The 26,238-nt window shown below is 34.9% G+C and overlaps 1 protein-coding gene across 7 annotated transcripts in view; it reads right to left on the reverse strand.

The window, feature by feature from the left end:
• Positions 1–26,238, reverse strand: part of SBF2 (SET binding factor 2) — a 283,574-nt gene that overhangs the window by 56,620 nt on the left and 200,716 nt on the right. For 5 of the 7 annotated variants that reach the window (XM_075048066.1, XM_075048069.1, XM_075048068.1 and 2 more), the window contains exons 17-23: positions 23,125–23,193; positions 5,991–6,179; positions 3,590–3,852; positions 2,113–2,285; positions 1,778–1,851; positions 1,191–1,386; positions 45–172 (exon numbers count right to left, since the gene is read on the reverse strand). In XM_075048066.1, coding sequence (XP_074904167.1) covers positions 45–172; positions 1,191–1,386; positions 1,778–1,851; positions 2,113–2,285; positions 3,590–3,852; positions 5,991–6,179; positions 23,125–23,193 — 1,092 coding nt within the window. The remainder of the gene's footprint in view (positions 1–44; positions 173–1,190; positions 1,387–1,777; positions 1,852–2,112; positions 2,286–3,589; positions 3,853–5,990; positions 6,180–23,124; positions 23,194–26,238) is intronic. The other 2 variants (XM_075048070.1, XM_075048067.1) reach the window with 1 other exon arrangement.

The raw sequence follows: 26,238 nt of genomic DNA on the forward strand, positions 1-26,238 counted from the left end.
GCTAACGATGTTGTCACATAAATTTTTACAAAACTGCCTTTTACCTGAAAGGTAGCTGAAGTGATCTGCAGTCCTTCCTGCATACTCTGCTGCAGCTGGTTCTGTATAGTGATCTTCTTCTCCTTCGTAACAGATGCAATAGGAAAGCTCCGGATCACCGTCTGCTCTCCAACTGAGGACCATAAAATTGTATTTACAGATACTTGTTAGATCACAGAACCAGATCTGGTTTGGTCACATTGCACTTTGAATAGATAGGAATGAGTAAGTACAAAGCAACACAAAAATAACAGTACAGAATTAATTTCAGGCAAAAATACCTGAAAAGTTGGTAAATTCCTAAAGTAGTATTTGTAATCTGAATTTCTGCTTAATTTAAGCTGGGATGATTAGAAAAATATTCTCTCTCCTTCTGAGACTCTGCATGATGGAAATGCACCCCCAAAATCTACGTTGGTAGGGGGTGAAGAAAGAGTTTCAAGCTTATTCAAATTTCATTTTGCATTATACAACTTACAAACAATGAACAATATACACTGCTATCTTTACATATGACCATGAACTTTCCGCAATAAATTTATACTTCTGAATGACAATCTGCTTAGAAATGGCAGATATCAAAATATGAAAGTTATCATTCAGAAGAGCTATTTCCATTACATATTAAAAAGAATACTGAATTTATTATTAATCATTTTAGGGAGAATACTAACTCATAAATATTTTTCATTTAACACACTTCCAGTGGCTGAAAAAAACTGCTGAATGAAAAGCTAGGGGTAGTGGAAGCTGCAGATCTCACACAGCATTAGTCTGTAAAAGCCCATAATACCACGTGAGAGTCTACTGAAGTTTCCTCTAAGACAAGTACACAATGATTTTATTTTACACAAATTACTGAAGAAGGCACTCTAAATATCTACCAATATGCAGGAATAAACAAACATCTGGCATCTAATGCCTCATCTGAAGAAATAAGTTCTAGTTAAGTTAAATGCAAAATCAAAATCAATCATTGTCATATCTAGTAATAAAAACCTGTATTAAGATATTATTTTTATCTGATAAACATGAAAAATTATACTGTGAGGTATATACATTTTGATGTTGATGCTTGAATAGGTGAATAGGCCAGCTCAAAGTCCTATCTGTCTTAAGGACCACAAGTACCACTGTTTAATTTGTCTTACCCAGTTGATCATGAGGAGTGCCTTTAAATATAATTCTGTAAGTGGTAAGGAACAAAGCTCCTTCAGCAGGGAGGATGTGAGGACCTCCAAGCAGTCCTCCTGTAGCTTCCTCTCTGCCATCAGGATCCAGTAGCACACGGAGACCTTCACAAACAAATTCTTCTCCTGGCAGTAAAGTTGGTCGTAGAATTTTGGGCTGATGCAAATAAATGAAAGTGTAAGTGTAATGGTGATACCACTGTTATACCTCAGTCTAGTTATAATATTTGGCTTAAAAAGCTTCAAAACAAAACTGTTATAAGACTAAGTCCAAAGAAGGGAGATGGAGTTTGGACTCAACTAAGAGAAATGGGTCTCAAAAAACAGTGGGCATGCAACAGCTTGTTTATGATCAGAAGTTTGGCTCTACTAGTTTCAGAAGTTCATATTTCATGAGACCAAAGCCAAGCACTTTATTTATCACTGGTGGAAATTTTCTTTCAATGTTTTGATGTTTCCTCCTAACACTATACGGGGGGAAGAAAAGATGACTACATTGCATGATTTTAATACTTGTAAAGAATACAAATATGTTTCATAATACTTGCCTTCTGTATTGGTGGAAGCCGCCTACTCTCACGATGGACAGCCTCCAGGGTCTCTATGTGCATTGCTACAATGCCTGGAAAGCAGTAACACCATAAAGTCTCACACAATATGAAAGAGAAAGTTGCAATTTAATTGAAACTCTGATATTTTGAAATTCTCAAATTTAAGCATCAAAGGAATAATTATTTGAAATTCCACAGCAATTATAGTCTAGAAAAGAAATCTAACCTTCTAACTTCACTGAAAGTAACTGCAACTAAAAAGCGCACTTCTCTCACTAGAAAAAAAAGAAAAAAGAAAGAGTACAAACCGCTTTTTTTGCCACAATTCTCACCTGGTATCATGCAATGAAGGCCCTTGATGTGATCCTGTGTAACTCCACTCTCTGTGCAAACCTTGTCAATAAATCTGGTGATGAAGCGTATGACTGCGTTTGCAACATCATTGTTCTCAGAATCCTCAAATCCACTTTCAGTGTCATAACTCTCTGCAACACTGCCTGCAATACTATAGACATAAATAAAAGAAATTTCAAGTGTGAAAAATTGAGCTGGTGATGCACATATGATACCTGGCTAGACACAGACAAGCTGTGGGGTTTTTTTCTAGTTATGATACATAAACCTTGCTAAAAGCATATGGTGGTACCACAATTACATTGTATTTTCACTGTCACTAACACTGTCAGAACTGCATGGATGACGATGTAGGAGAACTTTCCCTCCATGAGTCCAGTGCAGACAGGCCCACAAGAGAAAAAAAGCTTCTTGGAAGTAAGCTCGCTCTATGTCTTCTCTTCATAAAGTCAAGTACATTATTTGCAACCCATGGTAAACAAATATCCAGTTACATAGAGAAAGACACATTAAATGAATATTTTGGTTGCTGAGCAAAGCATTCAAAAGCTAAAAAGACCATAAGAAAAGTTTTTTGTACATCAGATAGAAAATGCAAGCCAGCTAGTAGGAGATGTACTTTGAACATCTAAAAATGCCTCCCATAATAATATTAAGGGCCAGATTCATATATTGCAACATATACCGCAACCTGTCTACTGAGCATGTCCTAATGTCTGAGTTTAGAGATGTTTAGTCAGCAGAAATGAGTGGCCATGGGGAGTCTGATACTGATAGCCACCTATCTTTTGCTTGATGTCAGTGTTCTCACGTAGTGTTCTACAATTTGGGTGGGAATTCTGACAGACCATAGGTGATAATTAAGACAATAAATAGAGAGGGAGGAAGGCTTGTTATGAAAATTTGCATTTCTTATGCTAGATTTGCATGCTAGGGAATGTAACTGGCATTATACTCCTCCTGCCTCCTTAGTAATTTAACCTGTGCCACAGTGGTTTAGCTCTCTTGCTTTTTGTGACCTCCGTCAGTGCCTTTCTTCCTTGTAGCTGTTGCACAGAAATTGTGATTTTATGGATGCTATACAAATGCTTTCTTGATTTTAGGTTCATAGACTGTTTTTTTCAAGTTATATAAAAAATAACAGAGTAGTTTTTGGGCTGCTGTTTTCTTTCTCATCACACCCTGTGCTTGTGTTAAACATTTGCATTACTAGCTTAAAAATTCTTACTCTGACAACAAAATTTTTATGTTCCTTTAAATGGTGGTAAATTACTCCAGATTAAGTTCTGTTATTTAAGAGGAATTACGTTAGACTTCTGCTCTCCTTAATTAATGGACTTGAAAAGAAGAGAAGATACTGAAATAATCTGGTATTTAGAATAAGTCCTGAAAACTAAGAAGCTTTCGAAAACTGTGGCCCATCCTGACTGATTACCACTGAACTTGTGTACCCACCTGTTTGTGACAATACTGTTACTTCCACTCTCCCAGTCACCAGTAGCTGATGTTCTCAGTAACTTGTTCTTACTAGTATCCAGTGGTACTAGCAGGTAGACCATGAGGTTAGCAAAATGAATTGCCTGACTGAAAACTGTACTTTCCTCATTCTGGACTAGCTCCTGCTGCATTTGTTTATTAAGAGTTGGCCATAATCGCAACTGCTCAGCAGCCAGGTCCATTGCTGTCTTATCCTGGTCTGGACCTACAGAATTCTTCTCCTAGAACAGGCACAGAAAGAAATATAAAGACAGAGAAGAAAAATAACTTAAAAAACAATGTTTAGTCAAAACTTTACTTATTAAATTTTTTATTAAACTTCTTCAGTTATTTAAATTATATCCTAATTTAAAAAGAAAAAGCAAATAACTACACTCAACAGGGTTTAAGGAGAGTTATGATTATAGCAACTGAGCTTCGAAGGCTGTTTACTGAAATATACAAGTAGCACAATGTGGACAGATCTAAATAACGTAATTTCTTTCTAGATCTTTTTTACGCTATACGATCTTCCATGTTTCTTCAGAATGGTTTACTGATTTTAATGTAGTTGCTCTCCTTAGCTTAACCACTTACCTTACATAAGAACATGCATAAATCAGATTGAGAAATAACATGCAGCTCATTGCTTGATGCAGGTGATATTCTCCAAATTCCTAGAATGTTCAGGTGAGGCAAGCTTTTATATAAACAGTTTCCAGACCAGCTGAAACATTCATGTTTTTACATGTTGGGGTCTAATTCTAGCATTTGCTTGAAGCAAACTAGGTAGATGGCACATAGTCAGATTATATTATAGCCTGAGGAAATTAGACTAAAGGAATTTGGCAGCCGATACTAGTGACCTAACACCTGATGTTAAAGGACTAGGTATCTTGTAAATGTTTTTTCCATACTAAGTTAAAGTTGAGCTAATTTTCCATATAAACACATGTGAGGGTTAAAGTAGATGCTTCCTTGTAAGTTCTACTATTCTTCACATTTTTCTTTACATAGTGTCAGATTGGAAGGGGCTCCCCATACACAGTCCCACAGTCCTTTTCTCTTTATCCTTGATATGTCTGACGTGCCTTTTCAGTTGTTCATTCTGACTACATTTCTGGGAATACCTCTGTCTACTTTACTTCCTCTCTTTACAATGATGTATGACTTTGGGTAGCATACACTTTTCAGTCACATAGTTGATAACGGTATTTTCATACAAGGAGAGAGATTAAAATTGGCTCTTTACTATGCGTATGTGCTCCTTCTTAAAAAAAAATATCTTATTTTAGCATGCCTCAAGGCTTCACATTATATTTTCATTTTTGCATTGGAGATGTATTTTCCTCCTACTGAGACAGACAATTTGTGTTCTGGAAGATCTGTCTCATTTTAATAAAGCAGACTGAGTGCCATTCAACAGAAACCACCATGGGGTTTGGTAATAATCTAACACTGGACACTAGAACTGCTGCTAGCTTAGATTGTTCATATAATAGAACTGCCACTAGTTTATAACATTGTTATATGGTAAGTTATTACTCTCCGGAAGAAAATATACCTTAAAGTGTGGAAAATGATACAAAAAATGTGTCCTGGTTTTGGCTGGGATAAAGTTGATTGTCTTCCTAGTAGCTGGTGCAGTGCTATGTTTTGAGTTCAGTATGCGAAGAATGTTGATAACACACTGATGTTTTCAGTTGTTGCTCAGTAGTGTTCAGTCTAAAGTCAAGGATTTTTCAGCTTCTCAAGTCCAGCCAGCGAGAAAGCCGGAGGGGCACAAGAAGTTGGCACAGGACACAGCCAGGGCACCTGACCCAAACTGGCCAATGGTGTATTCCATACCATGGGACGTCCCATCTAGTTTAGGAACTGGGAAGTGGTGGTGGGGAATCACCGCTCGGGGACTGGCTGGGTGTTGGTCAGCGGGTGGTGAGCAATTGCCCTGCGCATCATTTGTACATTCCAATCCTTTTATTATTACTGCTGTCACTTTATTAGTGTTATCATTATCAATATTAGTTTCTTCTTTTCTGTTCTATTAAACTGTTCTTTTCTCAACCCATGAGTTTTACTTCTTTTCCCGATTTTCTCCCCCATCCCACTGGGTGTGGGGGGGAGCGAGTGAGTGGCTGCGTGGTGCTTAGTTGCTGGCTGGGGTTAAACCACGACAAAGTGGTTGTTTGAAAAATTGTAAGAGCAACATCAAATTATAATGCTTTGCAGATAAATGTAAATTTTTGTTATTTTTTGTGTTATTCTCTTTAATATAGGAAAAATGAAAGGAAGATACGTAAAATTGGAGAAAACATAACTTAGCTCTCTGTAAGTTTGGAGACAATTAAAATGTGAATAAAAATACTGCCTTGATACTTACTTTAATATATTGTCCTACCTTCAGTCTCAACTGTACTGCATGGTTGTCATCTTTGACTGTAAGGTAGAGGGAGCGAACTTGATTTTGCACGTTGCTATAAAAGGTTGTTTCCCAAAACTGTTGGTTAGTCCAGATAGGATGGTCTTGTACACAGGTGTAAGCAAACTGACTAACTCCAGGTGCTAATTTCTGAAAGCAAAAAATGTGCAAAATTGACAAATTAGTCTTACTATTTTGTATCTTTTAAAGGCTATGGCTTGAGTATTGGAAAAAAAAATATATATACAGTTGTACAGACTGAAATATGCAATATATACCATCTTTTGTACTGCAATATAGGAAAGAGAAACTCTCCAGTTTTGTGCCATTAAAGAAATTAACATACAGGAAGCTTGTGTACAAGTCTAATACCAGTGCAAGGCATGGCTTTCTTGATTCATAGTAGAAAAATGAGACGCGAGAGGAAGAATTCTGTGATGATAGTACAGAACACATTTCTAATATAAAGTATTTTCTGTGCCAACAAAACACAATATTTTAAATAATCTAGTCTTACAACATAGAAATCAGTATTCAAACATGAAAATTATTTCTCATTTTATTTGAAAGCCAGAACTACAGTAATGAAATTTAAAATAATTGTAAGTGGCAATTGAGTCCTTCCAATAAGCTGCATTTGTTGCAACAGCAGAAGATTAGAGAAATTGTTCTCTTCATTGTTATCTACTACACTGTATGACACAAATCCAGCTCTTGAAAGAGTACAAAATTGGGTATGTTCTTTGAAGTCACAAGGGTCTGGACCCCTATAAGATCTCAAACCAACCCAGAATTATTACAGCATTACTCATGATGAATGCACCATTTTTTTCAAGTAAGTCTATTTAGCTAGAACTAGTCTCCCCAGTGAGTTGTTTAATATTCTTGATAACCACATACAATGAAAGGAATTTATTTCAATGACCTGAATCATGAAGAATGAAATCTTACATCATACGTTCTTACTTTTTGAAAAAAAGGCCACAAAAAAAATTGTGTTGTATACTACATACAGCAAAGAAGCAGGTAATCTAAACATCTGCTTATGATTATTTCTGCAGTAGAACTGAAGAATAAAGTACATTACTGGGTGCCCCAATTAATGACTTTCACTGAGAATACTACCCATACCTGAAATATACACTGTATCTAGAAATTATATTTTACTTTAATGATTATGTTGTAAACCACTTTCCTGTAGTGTATGAACACTACTTGATTTAATATTTATAATTGTACAATTGTACACAACAGCCAGTAAATATAATATTTCCTTAGCAGGCACCCAGGCATTCAAGTGGAAGGCTAGGAAATTACAACTGAAATTTTTAAAGTACAGTTTACAGATTTCTGGTTTTGCAATTCTTCGAACTGTGTTTTCCACACTATGCTCTTCCAAGTACATCATGAACTAAAAGTCCTGATCATGTGCCATGTATTCATTCCCTATCAAAGACAAGTTCCTTTGAAATGGCATGTTTGAGGAACAATATGTGACATGCTACTAAAATTTACCCAACTGAAATACCTTCTCACAATTAACCATAAAAAAATGAGAAATATAGTTTTTATTTAATTATGCAGAATTTAATCAAAATTTCTTGGTAACCTGTTAAGATATCTCAATGTGTGGAAGATTCAAATTACATTAAATGTGACTTTGTTTATTCAATATAGATTGAAACAGAAGATAACTGGTTTGTTTAACAGATTCCCAAGTTTCAGCTGTGATGCAGTTTATGGTAGCTCACAGGAAATGATAACTGATCACACAGTAATGGCTCCCATGCTTGATCTAGCTGTTAAATCACAGAACAGGACAGCTCAAATAGTGTCTGCTGATCTTTGTATTGACTGCTGGGCATCCCTTGAAAAAAATCTCAGGCGTACAAAATACACACTAAACTCATGACTATGTCAAGTCTGTTAATTAGCAGGACAACTAAATGTACATGAAATTGAGTCTTTTAATTGTAAAAACTGAGAAAATTTTAAAACAAAAAATATACAGGAAGACTACCTCTATCCTTCTGTAAAGCTACCTCCTTTACAGTAATCTTTATTCTTTAAGAGCTGTACACATTTCATATCTTTCACCATTGGTAGGTGTATATACAGCTAGCTTAAAATGGCTTAATTTGTTTAGCTGTGGTAATTAACACAGGGCCGCAGAATGGATCTGGCCCAATCACTCACCTAACTCAAAATCCAGATGCACAAAACTTATGTTACAGAGGAATGGGGATGACAGGTAAATCACAGAATGTAAAAACGGACAACACATCTTTAAAGCAGAAGTTACTGCTAAAGCCATATCATCACTTTTACTTTGATTTATTCTTTATTTTTTTCACTGGCAGTAATTCCCAGTCACAATACAGCTTCAAAAAGGGAGTATGATGTGAGAAAAAGGAAAAAGGGAAAAGGGAAAAAGGAAAAAGGGAAAAGGAAAAGGTAAATGTCTGTTCCAAGCCTAGCTAGTTGGTATAGTTAACTCATGTCAATATGTGTAGTGAATGCCACACAAAGGAGTGATTTGACTATCAACCTGTCCAGCTCTCTTTGATGCCTCAGCCCAAATCAGGTAATTGTGTAAACTAGGTAAAGAGGGGGTGATCTTTGGCACAAACCCAAAAGAAAGTTTAACCTCATAAGCCTGGGTGCATAGTAATAGTGTTACAGAAATAAAAATGAAACAAATTCTTTTCACATGGGGACAAACATGACAGGAAAGCTGAGGGGTTTTTAGATGCTCTTCCTGTGCTCATAATTTAAAACCGTGAACAGCCATGTACAAAACACAGTTTTTAAATGATGGAGATATAATGACATAAATCAACACTGACAGTAACTCCTAGGCAAAGTAAAAATAGTTTGTTTACAAAAGGATGAAAGAAAATCCATCAAAAAACTGAGCAATGATAAACGTTATCTTTCTCATCACCTGCAAGTGTTGAAACAAATGCCAAAAACCTGACAGTGGCCAGAGCACAGAATCAAAGTCAGGACTTGGAGTTCCAGGCTCAGCTCTGCCAGTTATTTTGGGCAAAATCACTTTGGATTCTCAGCTTGTTTTGGTTAGTTTGTTTGTAAAAATGCAGTATGAATACCAACCTGAAGCAGCACACTGCTGCTCCTATGCAGTCAAAATCCATGGACTAAAAATACTCTTGGTACAAATACAAGCATTCCATGAAGCTTGCAGTGTCTATATTCTCTACCCTGGGAGTGCTTAGTCAGCCCGTTTGACTAGAATGGAAACTAATCTAACACACCAAAAGGGCCCCAATATTTACTGCTGTATTCAAAAGAAGTTGCTCACAATGTCTCCAATTTAAATAAAACAGTAGTTCAGTGTTTTTCATCACACGATACTACATATGTAAACCAAAACTTCACCTATCTTTCCATAGGACAGCTTAGCTGTACTGGTATTTATGCTCTTTCTCCCTGTCCCGATAATTAATTTATGCCAGACAGAATGAATGTAGGAGGCAGCAAAAGAATTTCCTACTTATAAGGGAGGATTTAAGGGCTGACAGCTTAAAAAAGACCCCAGAAGAAAATAAAAATAGTTCTGAACTGATAAAGTCCTTATTCTAAAGCTGTCTGTATGATAGCTAAAACGAGCATTGAAGTGTAAATTGTAATAACCAACAGGAAATGAGTTAACTTCTGCAAAGGACATTAAGTTCTTTCAATAGACTAATGGCACTTAAAAAAACCCAAACACTCCCCTCCCAAATTACCTATGAAACAGACATTACCCATATCAAAATAATGAATTACATTCTACAGTTTTTGAAAACAGAAGGTAGATTTGGGGCTAGCTATGTGTGACTATATGCAATTTCCTGAATTCAAGAATTATCTTCCCATTATTTCCACCTTACTGAGTGGCACTGGGTAATACCTGCCTAGAATTTTTTCTCTGTTACCTGACACTGGATACTTCAGATTCTGAAAATGATACTTGCAGCTCAGTAAAAAATGTGCACCACCTCCAAGACTCCCAAACTTACTGTGAGGTGCAGGTCCCCAAAGAGCTTCTCTATGACATTTTATTATTTAGATTGCTTGTTTCCAGAAAAGCAAAGCATGCTTTGTGCTGATCACTCAACAGTCACTATCCTTTACACTGCAAAAGCTTAAAGAAGAAAGCAAGTTTATGCTAGCAAAGCAAAGGATCCAGTTATTGATTGTGAAGTTGGAAAAAGAATTACAAAACAAAAAGAGTAAAAACCAGAATGTAAATACACCTGAGACTGTGCTTTTCTCACAGGATTTTGCTGCATGTCTCTTGGCTATGGAGGAAATGAAGGGGCAAACTCAACAGTACTCCATTTTTTAGAGAAATCCAGTTTACTTCAGAAGTAAACTGGATTTCTGTCTCCAACTTATATCCTGGGTTATTGGGTTGGGTATTTTTGGTGAGAAGAGGAAGGAAAAGAGGTGAGAAGGAGGTTGCTGCTGAATGAAAAGAATAGCTTCCTCAGCTCCTTGAGGAATCACTGTGCTATGGGTTATCTACTATTGCAACACCTGTGAAATTACCTACTGATCTTCTTTGCATACCAAAGGAGATCACAGGACTTCGTTTCCTGTATTGGTTAAGGTTCTCCCTGGAAGTCTGCAAGTTTAAGCTTGTAGATCATCCAGGACATCGTAACACTGGTACTTTAAAGGGTTACTCCCCATCTAGGAGCTGTTTATATAGCCACTCAGTCAATTACCATCTATTGCATATCATGAATAGGTACCACTTACTGTAGGCAACATGCTACCCCTCCCCAAGGCGATGTAAACTGAGTTCTGCATAGGAACACATTCTATGAGCCAGTCCTGCATTCGGATCTATGCTGTGCCCACACAGATACCTGGTAAGTTCAAAAAGACTTCGACGATGTCCCACAGGATCAGCCTACGTAGACTGACCTCCAGGAGTGAAGCCTATCTATATATTACTTGCAGACAACACTGCATCACACCAGGCATATATATCAATATTTATCACAGTATGCACATACTCAAACAAGTGTTAAGTGTATATGAATATGTTTTCAAGTCTAACTGAGTGCTGCATGGATAACATCAGTCAAAAAATTCAATTCAATAAATGGTTTTCCCATTTGGTCTAAAATATAAAATTATACCCACATGTATTGTACACACAAATGTGGGGAAAGGTTATAAAAGCATAAAGTAAGAACTGTGAAGCTTCCGTTATTATTTTTATTTTTAGTTTTGATTTTTACTGCCTTAGAAAAAAAAAGATGAAATACTAAATGAAGCTTCTTTTCCACCTTCAGAAAACCTCAGCAACAAAAGAGAAAACAATTTGCCACCTCTGCACAGGTGGCACCTTCAGAAAACCACCAAACAAGACTGGACTCAAGACTGATTTATATTTTAAAATACTTTAAAGTGTGAGTAGCAAAGTGGTTCATTACACTGTTTATCTACTATTATTTCACCAAGAAAAATAAAAGAAAGACCAATTCCCATACAATTCAGCGCTACCAAATCACAGACAGGTACACCAAACCAGCAGAGGGCAATAGAATTCTAGAATTTTTCAAAATTGGGATGTAATTCTGGATGGAGCTTTATTTATTGTATACATTTTCTGGCAAAAGTGACTTAAACATCTAACTACTCATGATTTTTAATCCCAGATTCCTGAAGATCATGTATAATTTACTATACACTACTTAAAGCCATACAGAATATCTCAGATTTCTATATAGATGTATCAAGATAGATATATGTTAATACAAAGTTACATGTAACATTAAATAATGCACAATAACATACTTCTCCTTTCTCCAAAGAGATAACAAAAAGATTTACTAACTTCTGTTATACACAGAACACAGTAAGGAAATTAAAATAATCTAGAATGAAAGATGTTCAGAACCTGCAAAAAAGAAAGAGAGAAGACATTTTCACACCAGAACTTCACAGTTCTAGATAAGGTTAAGTTCCAAGAAGTGGATAAGAAATATGCTGATTTTTCCCCTGTCTACAGTACTTTTTTTTTTTTTAAACCAATTTCATTATAGAGATTACCATGACACGATTCACCAAGGTTTAAATCCATTAGTTAAGTTACAGCTTTCACAAATTTTCAGTTGCAGTGTTGAATCCATCTGAAGAGTTTTTGAAATTGTAACACAGCTATTTTGAAAATCTTCTAAAACATCACCATATTCCTTTGGCAGTACGTGGCTCAGCAGTGAGCATGCACCTGTGTGCCTGCATTGGAATGGTAGTATTGGCTCTACCCACAAAAATAACCCCCCAAGCAACAAAGTTGTTATCCAGGCCTACACTCAGAAACAAGTGAACCCTGTAAATTTCACAAGTTTGTTTTTATTTATAGTCAAATAGTGATTCTTAGACTTATTGATGATCTATATGCAACTTAAAGCCCAGTTGATAGAGCATCTAAGTAATCCCCAAAAGGGTAATAAAGTAATTCTTTGTAAGTTCTTCTGTCGCTTCATTCTAGTATTTCTTTAGTTACTATTTTCCTTCTCCTATGGCAACTTTCTCTGTCTTCAGTGGTAGAATTCTCTCTGAAGTTCTCTCAATATACAGTGTTCACTTATCCGAAGAAATTATTGAAACAATAGTCCTTAAGTACTCCTCCAGAACAAGATGAGCAAAATAGTCAGAAAGATGTAAGGGTACAATACAGAATATAAATTGCAAATTAATGAAAAAAATTGTAACAGTAGTAGATCTCATCTTGGCAATACAAATTAGATATACTACATGGTTCAGAACGTGAAAGAGAGAGGATGGGTAGAAACATTAAGAGCAATATCATGAAGAATTCTGAAAGTAAGGATAAGAAACCTGAACTTATTGCACTCTGAGGTAAGTAATTTGAGAGATTAAATGAAGATCCAGTCTGACCAACAGGCAAGGAAAATGACTGTGGTGGTGCTGGATGCAAGTGCATTACAGAGCAGGATACTATCAGGAACTCTTCTGCCCAATAATAAGATCCTCATACAGCATAAGCAGTGCATACAGAAGAGGAGAGCTACAACGTCTGCCTAGTAAATTCTTATTAGCAGGAGTGTTATGAACTGATGACAAAGAGGTCATGTGGTATTCACAAGTTCAGAAAGTCAGGGATAAATTGGAGGAAGTGAAGAAGAGAATCCTAACAAGAATTTCAACTGTAGGAATTATTATGAAGGATAAAGAAGCAGCAAGTGGATAAAATGCAGGGATGTGGATAAAAGTAAGAGTAGCAGATACAAACTTCAATTATGGGCTCAAATCACTGGGAGAATAATAACGCATATGAGTGAAGGGGAAAACCATAAGACAGGAAAGCATTTGTGACACCCCAATTCTTTGGCCACATCCAGTTTAAATTGTTGATGAGATATCTAGGATGGCAACATAGAAATTCACACAAATATATCAGCAACTTACCTCCCTTACCATCTGTAAGCATTTGCTCTCTTCTGGAAACACAAAATAATGCTGCTCAAATCATGACAAATAATAATGCTCCAATGAAACTGAATTCAGTAAAAGGAATTGTATTTTCATAATATTAAGAAAATTAAGTTCCATTCTACTGGAATAAGGACATAGTCATCAGGAGGTGAAGTTGAACTTACAGATATGGAAAACGCATGGGACTCTGTTACTTCAGATTTACATTACTTCACTTTAAGGTCAGAAGCCTTACCAGAAATTTTAATTAAACCACCAGAAATTCCTTTATGGTGAAAATCCTAAATGAAGCAGTATTTCTCTAACACTGTAATCCCTCCTAGAAATAAAAACAATGTAGAGAGATGAGCTATTACTAAATTAAAATTGTTATAGTCATACCAGAGTTCCATATCATTGCTAGAAAATGAGTTCAAGTGGAATCAGGAATAGTTACAAGTGATGTAATCCAATGCTTGTGGGAATACAATGGAAAGGTTTCTGTTTATTCTAGGAGATAGTGGATCAGTTCCTCAGTTACAGAACTAAACATTTACTACAACATTTATCTTTATTTCTTATTTCAATTTGGGGGGCTGGGGGGGGGGGGGGGGGAGTTGAAGGGGTTGTCTTTTTCTTTTCCTGACAAAGTACTTCCTCCCACAAACCACTAAGGAAAGGAATTGCAGATTGCAAAGTTCTCTTCAATGTTGCTCATGATGTTATCATTCTGGGAAAGCAAGCTTATTCAACAGAGCAAAGTTACTACAGTAATTAATTTCCAAAATTCCTTGTAAAGACACATGTTAAAAAATCCTCCAGTTAGTCTCTCCCACTGATGTGCTAAACTGTCATGTTATACTTTCCTGTTTTGTTTCTTCTAGATTTTTTTTTCACCTAAAACCAGTTTTGGAAGTGAGATATGCTCTACCTGCAAAGATGTAAGATCTGTTCTACAGACATGTATTACGTATCCATTCAAAACCAAAGTACAATAATTAAAATCTTTAGTACCAAAGACGACATTTTGGCATCTGTGTTTGCAAGTGACACTGCAAAACCACTCAGTCGCAGCTAACAAGAATCCCAGACTCCTGTTTTAACTTTAAAAGTATGTTTGCTTTTACAAAAATAATTTACTGAACTATAATATCTGTATGAAAGAAACTTTTAATGGATGTAGTATAATCCCTTGATTGGGAGAGTGTTTGGAAATACTGACAGAACCTTGACCATCACCTTACTATCATCTTGTATGACCCCACTGATATTCAGAAGCACCTGCCAAGTAACATTATCCTCTCTCAAAATTCAGTAAAATTCTGCTTTTGTGTCATGTCTATAAAAACTTCAGCCATAGTTAACCTACTGGGGGACAGAATCACCAACAATAATGATGACTGATACTGCTCCACAGCTTCCTTGCAGTGCCTCAAACTGCCTGGCTTCAAGTATTATTACTTATTTTAAATTCATGTGGTAAGCTCTTGAGGATAAGGATCTTCATCTTTGTGTTCTTTTGTACGAAAGCAAGACCAGCAGTTCCAGTCTATACTTAGGGCTCCTGGATTTTCCAGTAATACAGATAATGCTAAAGTACATACTTGATAATACCGTAAAATACCCTTAATCAATCTTTTGCCTGTCTACTTCAGTATGTGCAAAATGAATAAGATCTCTGAATGATAAATTGTTAAACAAGATGATATATGGAAAAGCAATTTACATGTTAAATTAACTTAAGATTTTAAAATCTAGCTTATATTGTAAACATACTGCATGGTATTTTAAGTTACACTAGTGTCAGAAGACTAGGAACTGACCTCAACCTAAAGGATAAACATGTATTTTTTCTTTATAAAATATGAATTACCTAAAGGATTAACATCCAACCCTACCCCTGCAAAACAGGGCATATGTATCATCATGCCCTTTTATACTTTTCACCAATATTACCACTCACTTTCTCCTAACAAGCAAGACTGGTATCTGGGGTTGAAACATTACAATCTCTGCTGATACAAAGAAGCATTAGGGCTCTGAGAGTGAAAGAACAGCAAAATGCAATAATGAAAGCTAGTATGTGTTCTTTTGATACTCATTACTTCATTTGAAGTACTGCAGAAAAAGCTTTCTTCTCTCCTGTGTGATGTCCTTAAATTAACTGCTGTTTGTTTTAGAAGAGTTATGCAAAAACCAGGAACCACTTAAAGTCTGCCTACATATATTTTCTTTTGTGGTTCACCTTCTTCCATAGTATCCACTATGTGATAGACACATGTTCTTGCTGTTTTCTAAGCAGGCAACTTAACGTGTTTCTACGTTTAAGGGATTACCATTCTGAGAATGGATAAATAAGTATAGTAGTAAAAATAATGTTATTTAATAAAATTTCAGTCACAAAAACATTTCCATAGCCTAAGATAGTATCAGAACTGGCAGAATAGAGATACAAGAAGAAAATTAATGGAAGCAGACAAAACTTATTGCCAAGACAATAAAGGAAGTCTTTCAGGATGGGCGTTTCCTAAATTAAAGCCAGCAATTCAAGAGAATTTTAAAGTAGAAGTGATTTCATCCCAAGCACATCAGAGTAAGACTGAAACATTTAGAAGGAAATGTAGTAACTAGATGTGAGAATGAAAATATTTCACTATAGAAAGCTAATGCATTACAGAAAGTCTTTCTAGCTTTACAGAAGGCTAAGAGCATGCTGGTGTTTATGAGAATTACTTGGGCCAATCACAGTTGTGCAGAAATACAAGTTAAGAATGAAAACTCATGTTAAATGTAAAAAACCCCACAAAATTTGCTTTTCAAAATTAATTGTATCATCCAATAATTTTATGCAATCCCTTGGTATTTACACAAATTCTAAAATAAAGATTAATATATTATCATTTGTTATAAAGTAACAGAGTAAATGTTAGTACAAAATTTTCCACTGTTTTTGACAGTACAGTTGGACCAATATTCCACTTATTCCATCTGATACTAACTGTAAAATTTTCCTGATAACTGCATAAAAATGGAATAAAGTCTTCACCCATCATCATAGATTTCCACATCAGCCTTTCATTGGGTAGCTTCTCTGTGATTTCATAGCTGATGCTATACAACTGAGAGCACATTTCAAATTGTGATGCTTCTGTTACATAATTAACCTTGAATTGGCTCTCTCTTGGAAAAGCATTTGATGGTAATAGTTAAAATATGATAAACTACTCTGAATTTCTCTAGTACTGCCTCTTTAATCTTCAGAGAAAGCCCTTACCCTTATAACTGGGAATCCCTCCCACACCTAACAGGCTCTGGAATAAAGTGATCATTTATTTAGGCATTTCAAGCAGCAAAGGCTTTTTTCCATTGAACATTTGTCATAACTGTTACTGAAACTTGGTAATTCATTTCAACTAGGAAAGTATGCACTCAAAATGAATTTCATTTTATTATTATGCTATGCAAAAGAGGATATACATTTCACTGTGGAAAACATTAGAATTATTCATATTGGTGTCTTAACACAGAATACTTCCAGTTTCACATTTTATTATTAACTTCAAATTTTTTCTTAAATCACAATTTTATCTCACCTTGAAGATTCTTAAAAAAAACTTAAACAAACTTAGACAAAACCCACTTCCAATAAACACGGACTAACATCTTTTTCACCTTGAAAATGTTACTAGGATAATTCCTAGGATGACCTGAATAAATGTTCTGTACTATATTCAAAAGTTTTAAGTAAAATGATTTACCAAATTTTGGTAATCTTTTAAAAACACTGAATAAAGCAATTCTCTTATTTTATATAATTCTATTTCCTTCTCAATAGAAAAAGATATAGGTGTATGGAATACAAATGATAAATGGGCAGACATGCAGATGAATACCCAAGCAACAGCATATCCTAAGGATTTTAGTTAGCCTTAGTCTGCAAAATATTTCTCTGATGTTTCATTGCAAGTTCTAGAATAAATTAGCATCAGTATCCAACTGAAATTTTATTCAGAGTTTGGTGGCTTACAAGCATTAAAAAACCCCAAAACATCCCCCCCCAAAACACCCAATCTTTCCCTCCATCCCTCCCAAGGATTACATAATTTAGTCGCATGAAAATTATGAAGCAGCCTCCAATGCACCTCATTGCGTTATGCTAAATGGCAAATGTAAATTTTAATGTAATACATCCAATCTCTGAGAGAGTTTACTGCATTTGGGTTATTTTTGCTGAAACTAGATCAGTGCTATCCAAGTGTACATCAAGCCATTACAAACAACTGACTCAGAAATCTAAATGAAATATTTGTGATTCTGAAAAATAATACTGCTCTGGCCTTTGCAATTTAAAGAAATGCTTGTCTATAAAATATGGAAGTCCATTCATCATTTCTACACAGAACAAACTTTACTTTCAGAATACTATATTTTTATTATGCCACTCCCTTTATTCAAAGACAGGTGATCAGAACTGTCACTTCTGAATGCCAAATAACAAAAATTTAGAACCGTGTTACTATGTACTATGTCATGTGGTAGAATATCCTTAGAAAAGTATGGGAACACAGATGATTATACACAGTTTAAGCATAAAATTGTAATTATAAAATTTTGAAAAAGATCCCCTGAAAGTGAGAAAATTGTATTATAATCTGCACATTCAGGTTCTGCAATGGTTGAGGGATGCAAGAAAGAATGCTTGATCAGACTGCCAAACATCACCTTTGTTGAAAAGGGAGGGAAGATGGAAAAGTGGACTCTGACTGTGACTTGACATGGAGTAGCAGGGAGGAAGACAGCTTTTGCTCTCTCTGCCTGTTGTCCAAGCAGACAGGCTGAAACTGGTGTCTGCCATTGAACACCACTCTTGCTGCATACTAAACCTTCAAGAAATGCAGTGTAGTCTACACGACATCTTGCCACCTTGGCAAAGAGACATAATTGGAACACAGTATCCAAATCCTGTGGATTTGACAATGCCAATTCTACAACCATCAAACTGTCTTCCTTGATGAGTTAATAAAATAAAAATATCATTAAAATATGTCCTTCTCATCTTGTCCTTTCTTCCCATGTGTAGAAAAAGACCTCTTTTCCACAGCACCAGGGAATACTACATTTCTATTTTATACACAGAAAAAAAGACTGCATACCAAATAAGCATGGGTCATCCGTACCAAAAAAACATGGAAAAATTCTTTTATCTTCATGTATAAATACATTTTATTTATATTGTTTCAATTTTAAACAAAATTCCAACAGTATTACTAACGGTAAACTAAAACCTTTTCCAACCCAGAAGTGAAAGATATGTTTGTTTTTGTGACTTTAACAATACACACCAAAGTCCACTGTCACTGATGAGTCACGTTTTGCTAACAGCTTATGTCCAATATTTAAAATTTTTAAAAAGCATTGTGACTATTTTTTCTAGGAAAATTTAATTATTTCTCCAGGCCACAAATATGCAACCAATACTGACTTCCTGTCTATGAATTTAATCCCACCAGCTATGAGTTAGAGTGCGATCAAATCCTGCCTGATCAAGTTTCACAACAGATCACTCACCAGACTTCAGGAGTTGGAATTCGGAAATTTCACCAGACATCCCAGTAGCTGATAGCATGCTGTATACAGGGTGATGTTTCTTGTTATTTTAATTAGATATATGTAGAAATACCCTAGACTAATCTTTATGTAAGCAAAGACATTAAGACAAGACCTGTTAGATCATGCAAGCTTGTTCCTTTCCATACATTTTTTACTGTTTTCCCAAGAATATTTTAAAATACCTCAAGGCTAGAGCATTGACTACTTCATGAGAAGACCATTCCAGAATCTTACCAACATCACCTTTAGAAGCATGTTTCTCTTACCACTCAGTTTCTTGGTTTCATCTGCTAGACTCACAAGAAAACACACCCTTCTCATTATTCATACACCTCAAACACTTGGTGTCTGCACTATGTGTGGCCACATACAGTAAAGCTATTTAGAAGAACAGGTAATCGTTTCATTAATGCTCTGCTTTGTGTAAGGTAAATAAAATGAAACTTAACATTTCATACACAATAGTCCTTTCACAAAGGAACTGTGATGTTGTGTAACTTCTTTTTATTATTTCATTTGAAGCAACAGGAATTACATTAACAATAAAATGTTATGACGTGAAATCCCATCATAATTACCCATCAAAATGCTATAGCAAATGTAGATGGTAAAACATATATTTGACTGCTATAACTCTACAACATTTTTAGATTTACTACAGACTATGTCACTGATAACTCGATTTGGAATATCACTTGCGCAGTAATACCAATGCACACATAAATGAAAACCTGTGTCACTATTCGATTCACAATTCCTGTCTATTCCTGGCTACCAAGAACGCTGTGCAGTTTCCACAGGGCTAGGAGAAATAATATTTAATATGCTGCTGGCATTAAACATGGTATTCTGGATAATGGAAACATCAATAAAAACAAGTACATAATGCCAAGCACTACTTCACCATTTTTTGGAAAGCATAAACACAATCACACTTACAGCAGACATAAGACAGTTCTGCATATTGAAGCAACAGTATTGGAATACCTGTGCTCTGCCTACAGAAAAATGAAATGCAGCTTGAAGTGTGTGTGTGCGTGCGCGTGCACGTGTGTGTAAACTACACTGCATATGGTAATTAAATAAAATTGACAAGCAACTCAGCAGAAAAGGCCATGACATAGTTTGACAGTGCAAACATACCAGTTTTCCTGAAGGCATTTTAATAGAAAACAAATAATCCCCCAAATGACCTTAATTTTAGTTTGTACATTCCTCTGGACTTATCAGAGACAGAACAGCAATATGCTGTGTTAAGCAACAAAACTTTAATCATCCTATCTAAGATTTTGGTAAAGGGAAACCCAGTGAAAAAAGAACTTACAAACTGTTAATACATTAGAAAGCAGGAAGGTCAAGGGATAAAAGTAAAGCAGCAGGGTTTGATATGATTTCTCCCCAAAACAGGGGAAGAGGAACATTAGTTTAGTGTAACTCCAGAGCAGGAATCCTTCCAAAGGGTTATAGAGATGTTAATGGGGTGGAAAAATGACACCCATTTTTCTCAATTTAAGAATACTGATGCAGAACATTGTTCCTATACAGGTTCATGCCAGGTAGAACATACTCACTATAGCCTAGGAAACAATTTTGAAAACCTCTAGAGAAGCTGAAAAATGCTCTAAAAAGTTTCTTTTTTACTCAAATTCCAAACAGAACCTTAAACTGTTAATCTTAATTTTGACTAATCACTGCAAAGTTTGTCTACTGATCTTATGTTCTGAACAACACATCAGTTTGTGTTTAGTATGAATAGTTTTATACTAAAATAAGTACTTTTGCCAAAGAATTGTATCTAGTGGGACATACCAAAGGGGGCCATCACTGAACCTGAGGATTAGATCTGGGAAAAACAAAATTCTTTTTCTATTATGCATTAACAGCTGGCTTTTGCAAGTTAACAGTCAGGTTACTTTAATTTTTAATTCAGGTCTGGAACATTAAAAAAATCATCATGCTTCTTGCATCCGGGGACTCACAGTTTCCTGAGTGTATAGCTTTAGAGTTAAATAGTAAGTATAGGACTAGGTTATTACACAAAAGATTTCAGAGAACTTTTTGTGAGAGAAATGGTATGAGATCTTGGTACTCCTACCAAAAATACAAGTGTATAGAAGAAATTACTTAAAGATACTCTATATTCAATCCAGCTCTTTGCTACCCTTGATTGTGAAATTGGAACTTATTTAAGCTATTTCAACACTCATGATATGCCACACAAGAAAAAGTTTGTTTTTTTTTTTACTTCCCCCACCCCCCACCTCTACTTGAACAAACTTTACTAAATGAGGAATCTAACTAAACTGCCATAACTCCCCAAAATACTTTATGTACCTCTCTACATAAAGAGCTATGTGGACTCTCTTGGCCATTTTTATGAGAGGAACTAAAAATCAGAAAATAAAACGAAACTAAAGTCAATCTTTCTTCATAATATAGCATTAATGCAGTTGCAAGAATAAAACAGGGAAATGGAAAATCTCTATAGCTCATTAGCTCTTTCTCCAAATTAAGTATTAGTGGCAGCAACAAATGACAAACAACTCATGATTCTGCTATTCAAGGACTCAAAAGAGAGGGAATAGAAAAAGATGAACTTGTAATTAAAGATGGGAGAAAGTTTGCTGGGATTTAAAAATTTAATGTCTCATCACTAGCTTATATAAGAGAATGAAAATACTCTGTAGACTCTTTCCAGAAAAGCAGTCTTGGAGTATTATGTACAGCTCTAAAATAAAGCCCATTTAAATAAAACTTTTTCACAGTGCAAATGATTAGAAGAGAGAAAGTCTACTACTTTATGCTCTATATAAGTAGTAAATACGGGCTTAAATAGTGGATTTTAAGAAACTTCCTACGCATATGACTTTGTCAAAAATGCCCTCATTTTCAGCAGATGTTTCTGTGTTCTATCACTGCTAAAGTTCCAGTTTTTATTCTAAAAACTACATCACAGAATCTATTTTGAGTTTAAAACAACCAGAAATTGTTCAATTAGAATGTATAGTTTCAATTTAAAAGCACTGATTGATTTCTCAGCTTATTGTTGCAGAAACCTTAGGGGTTTTTCAGCTAAAATAGGAATGTCTTCACATTATATTTATGGCTACTCATCAAATGCCTCATGTACCATGTGAAGGACGGAAGGCTATAGTTTTTCTTAATTTCTATCACATGTTATTAACGTCTAGCTAGACTGTCACAGTAAGTACTATTTTGCAGTATCATGATGTACTAATTACCAATGATTAAACACTTATTTCCCAAACTGGGTTGTGTAACAATATTCACATTAAACAAAGATTATTTAATATTGCAGCAAGTCAATGTTCTGAACTTCTTATCTCCTCAGACATGTACGTACCAAAAGGTGGCACCTGAGCTTACCAGAACTGGTGAAAATGCTACTGTATTGGGACACTGAAATAACTACAGCCATACTACAAAAGCTGTGCTTGCAGAAATTGCTTGCAGAATTTGAACTATTCACATTTTCCTACTTACTATCATATTTTATCACTATCAAACACTATGCAAAAACAGTTAAGAAAAAAAAAGCAACACAAGAAACTGAAAACAAATATACAGTTAAAACAAGACATTCATAATAGTCTCCAAAGTTAACAACTACACAGACTGAAAAGTTAACATGTACTTTTTGGCCAATACTTAACATGCCAAATTAAACAAAAAATTACTCCAATAAACAGTTTTTACACAATAACATCAGAAATTATTCTATTCAATTATTTTAGTGACTAGTTATAATTCAATGATAATTCTCTAACCCATCATATAAGCCTGCATTTATTTCTGGGTAAATTTATCATTATCATCACCCAACATCAGTAAGTGTAATTCTGGAACAATGTCCATAATAGCCTATTAAAAGACTTCTATTGACATCAATCAATTTTAGAATGAACCTTCCTACCCGCCATGTATCTTCTTCATCACTTTCTTCATTTTAACAATGTACGTAATGTAAAAAAATACAAAATTGGCGTGCTTTTCAAGAAAAACTTACCCTATAAAAAGCAGTCGTCAGGGGTAGCAATGCTGCAGCAATGCTATATTCTTCTGAAGATGAACAATCCTTCAAGAAAAACACATGAAGAAAATAAGCAAAACCATTTTCAATGTTATGCATTATAATTTCATTTCTGCCTTATGAAGTCCCTCTGATATCCTTCCTATACACAATGTAACTTTTAATCACTTGATATCATGTAAAGATAACATATATTTATGTGTGTGCGTGTGTGTACATATACATATCTTCTCTTGATTTCTGCTAGACAGGTATTGCTATGATTCTTCCCATTTAAGGAATTTATCAGCAGCTTTCACACTCCCATGTCTAAAATATAATTTCACCAGCATAGTTTACATATAAAAAGGAAAGTATTCCTCGTTTAGGAAACAATAAAAAGGTAGCCTGCTTCCATTTGGGTCAACAGCAAATCTGACTAAAATGGAAGTGATGTGGTGATCAAAGAATGTACTTTGAAAAAGTTTACAAAGAAATTGACATTTATTTAATATGAAATAATCACCTCCACAGCCTCTACAAAAGTTTGGCACAGGTTAACTTTAAAACAAGATGAAAACCCATTCTCTTCACAGTCTCAGAATGCCTCATTCAACAGTCAAGTGTGTCATTCGTGTCTCTCTAGGCCGAAAAGGGTATGCCAGAGTAAATCAACTAGTAATTGCACTGATGAAAATAGTGATTTTATTACAGAAGTCTTTTAAAAGAAACCAGAATTGGAATGTAATTTAATATTTAAAAAACAAACTACTTGAATTTTTAAGACTTTTTTTAAAAACAGAGAACAAAAAATACTCAACAAGAATTAAAGAAGATTTTTTAATTGAAGATTTTTTTCATTAACTCCTTTTGCCAACACTGAAGAACACAATAACACACATAGTTCTACTAGACAAACGTATCACCATTGTGCCCCTGGATGATGAATGGCAAAACATTTCCATTTGAACAATTTATTTCAAGATTTTTAACATTCATTCTTACAACAGGCACCCTCCAACTCAAATCACACTCCTATTACCTATCTATAACATCTGACCAAATTCTGAAATTTAAATATCTCAGGTGTTCCTCTGCCAGACTTTTCATTTATGCCTTCTTCTCATATCGGAGTTCTCTAAAACATAGCAACTAGCAAAAACTTGGCACCAGCCAACTGTGATAGCAGAAATATAAAATCTGCATTACAGGAACCATCATGTTAAGGATCATTAGGATGTTATTTGTATTCATGTCACTCTTCTTAAATGGCTGCCGAGTGATTATGGACTGCAGGTTTAAAACAATAGACCAAAAAATTCATCACAAGACTATTTTGCTTCTCATTACTTCAAAAGTCCATTTCATCCTTTGTGATTTTCCAATAACAAATACTTCACCTTCTGTTACTTTAATCAAGCTCACCTGAACAGAATATCAATGTCTATACACAGGTAAATAAAGTAGCATTCAGAAAACTACTTACATATGTATTCTGAAAAGGTGTACAACAAGTTCATAGATGTGAAGCTTTACTTCTGCAGTTAGTGAATGTTTTAACATGTCTAACTCTGCATGAATGCATGTATGCTAACTGTGCATGGAAAACAAAAGGTGTGCAAATGCTCACACTTCGTAACACATTCCAATCTGGTAGATGAAAACAGTAAGAAAAGTGGACACTGAGAAACTCAATATATGTTTTAATGATGCATTTCAGTATTGTGACATATATAAAAAAACCCCAATTAGTTTGTAAGATGTCAGAACAATAAGACTGAACGACATAGCCTCAGCTGCTTTTCATTTTCAATTTCTGTATTATTTCCTATTGTTATCCATATCCTTAACCCCCATTTGGAATTTAGCACATGTATTTGTAGTTTAATATAAGGTTATGGTAAATATTGTTAATATTTTTTCACTTTATCAAAAAACTTCCTATTTAAAATGAGACTTTACAATGTTTAGGAATGCTCAACAGTTTTCAAAGAAATACATATCTTTTTTCTGTACATGCTTATTTATAACCAGGTATAAAATGATCCATCCTCATTGTTTCAAGTTATCTACTTAATCCCTTAGCTGAAATTATTTGTAAGAGTTTTGGCTTTTACCCAAAATATACATAAAAATATCTTTATAAAAACTGAGCAATGTATCTTCACCTAGAGAGCATTCAATATTCCAAGAGCTAACATATGTCTCAAAGATATATATCATCACCACATAAACAACACAGCAGATTATTTTTCCATTCGTTCTTGCAAGTATGAAATTCTTCACGTATTCTATGTCAGCAGTACCCCCTGGACTCATAGTATGGAAGTATTATCTCTATATATTTTTTCTTCTCCAGCACATGACAAGAAATGTAAAATGATCTCAGTTAGGAATAAAGTATAATACTGCTGTTTTAAGAAAAGTGACATTAATTAACTGTTTATCTGCTTTGTTGCTGTAAGACAGAATGCCAAGATAGTTAACCGAGATGTTGCACTGAAATCTTAGCTTCTCAATTTTACAGGCAAATCAAAGCACTGGAAAATGTCATATATGTATTGTATGCAATTAATTTAGACTCCTGAAACAAAGCAATCCATCTGCCTTTTATATAATAATGTCTTTATCAATTATGAAAAATATTTCTTACTACTGCTACAGAAGTAGACAAATCAAATACCATAAAATAATTAAAGCTGGTCCCCCCTAATTTGCACAAAATGAGGCTGAAACACATCTGGGGAACAGAAATTATTCTCAGCAAATTAATTTCCTGAGAACAATGACTTCTAACAGTGAAACATGGACTTCAACGATGCCACGTGCAGAGTACTGCTTTGAATCCATGCCTAACTGAGTGAAGACCTGGCACATTATTTTGGCCACACTGATCATATATTCAGATAGTTGCTGAACTCTGTAGCAAATTGGAAGTGTTACAGGAATTCATGTACATTTAAAATAGTTTTGCTATACTGAATTGACAAGTGAATAATAAAATCAGAATGGTTTTCCTTATATTACTTACTTCGATAATACATGTGACTTACTTTTATGTTCCGCTCAGTTTAAAAATGCAGCAAAACATTGGTGGTTAGATATTGCCAA

The sequence above is a fragment of the Buteo buteo genome, chromosome 16, assembly GCF_964188355.1.
Source record: "Buteo buteo chromosome 16, bButBut1.hap1.1, whole genome shotgun sequence".
Taxonomy (NCBI): Eukaryota; Metazoa; Chordata; class Aves; order Accipitriformes; family Accipitridae; genus Buteo; species Buteo buteo.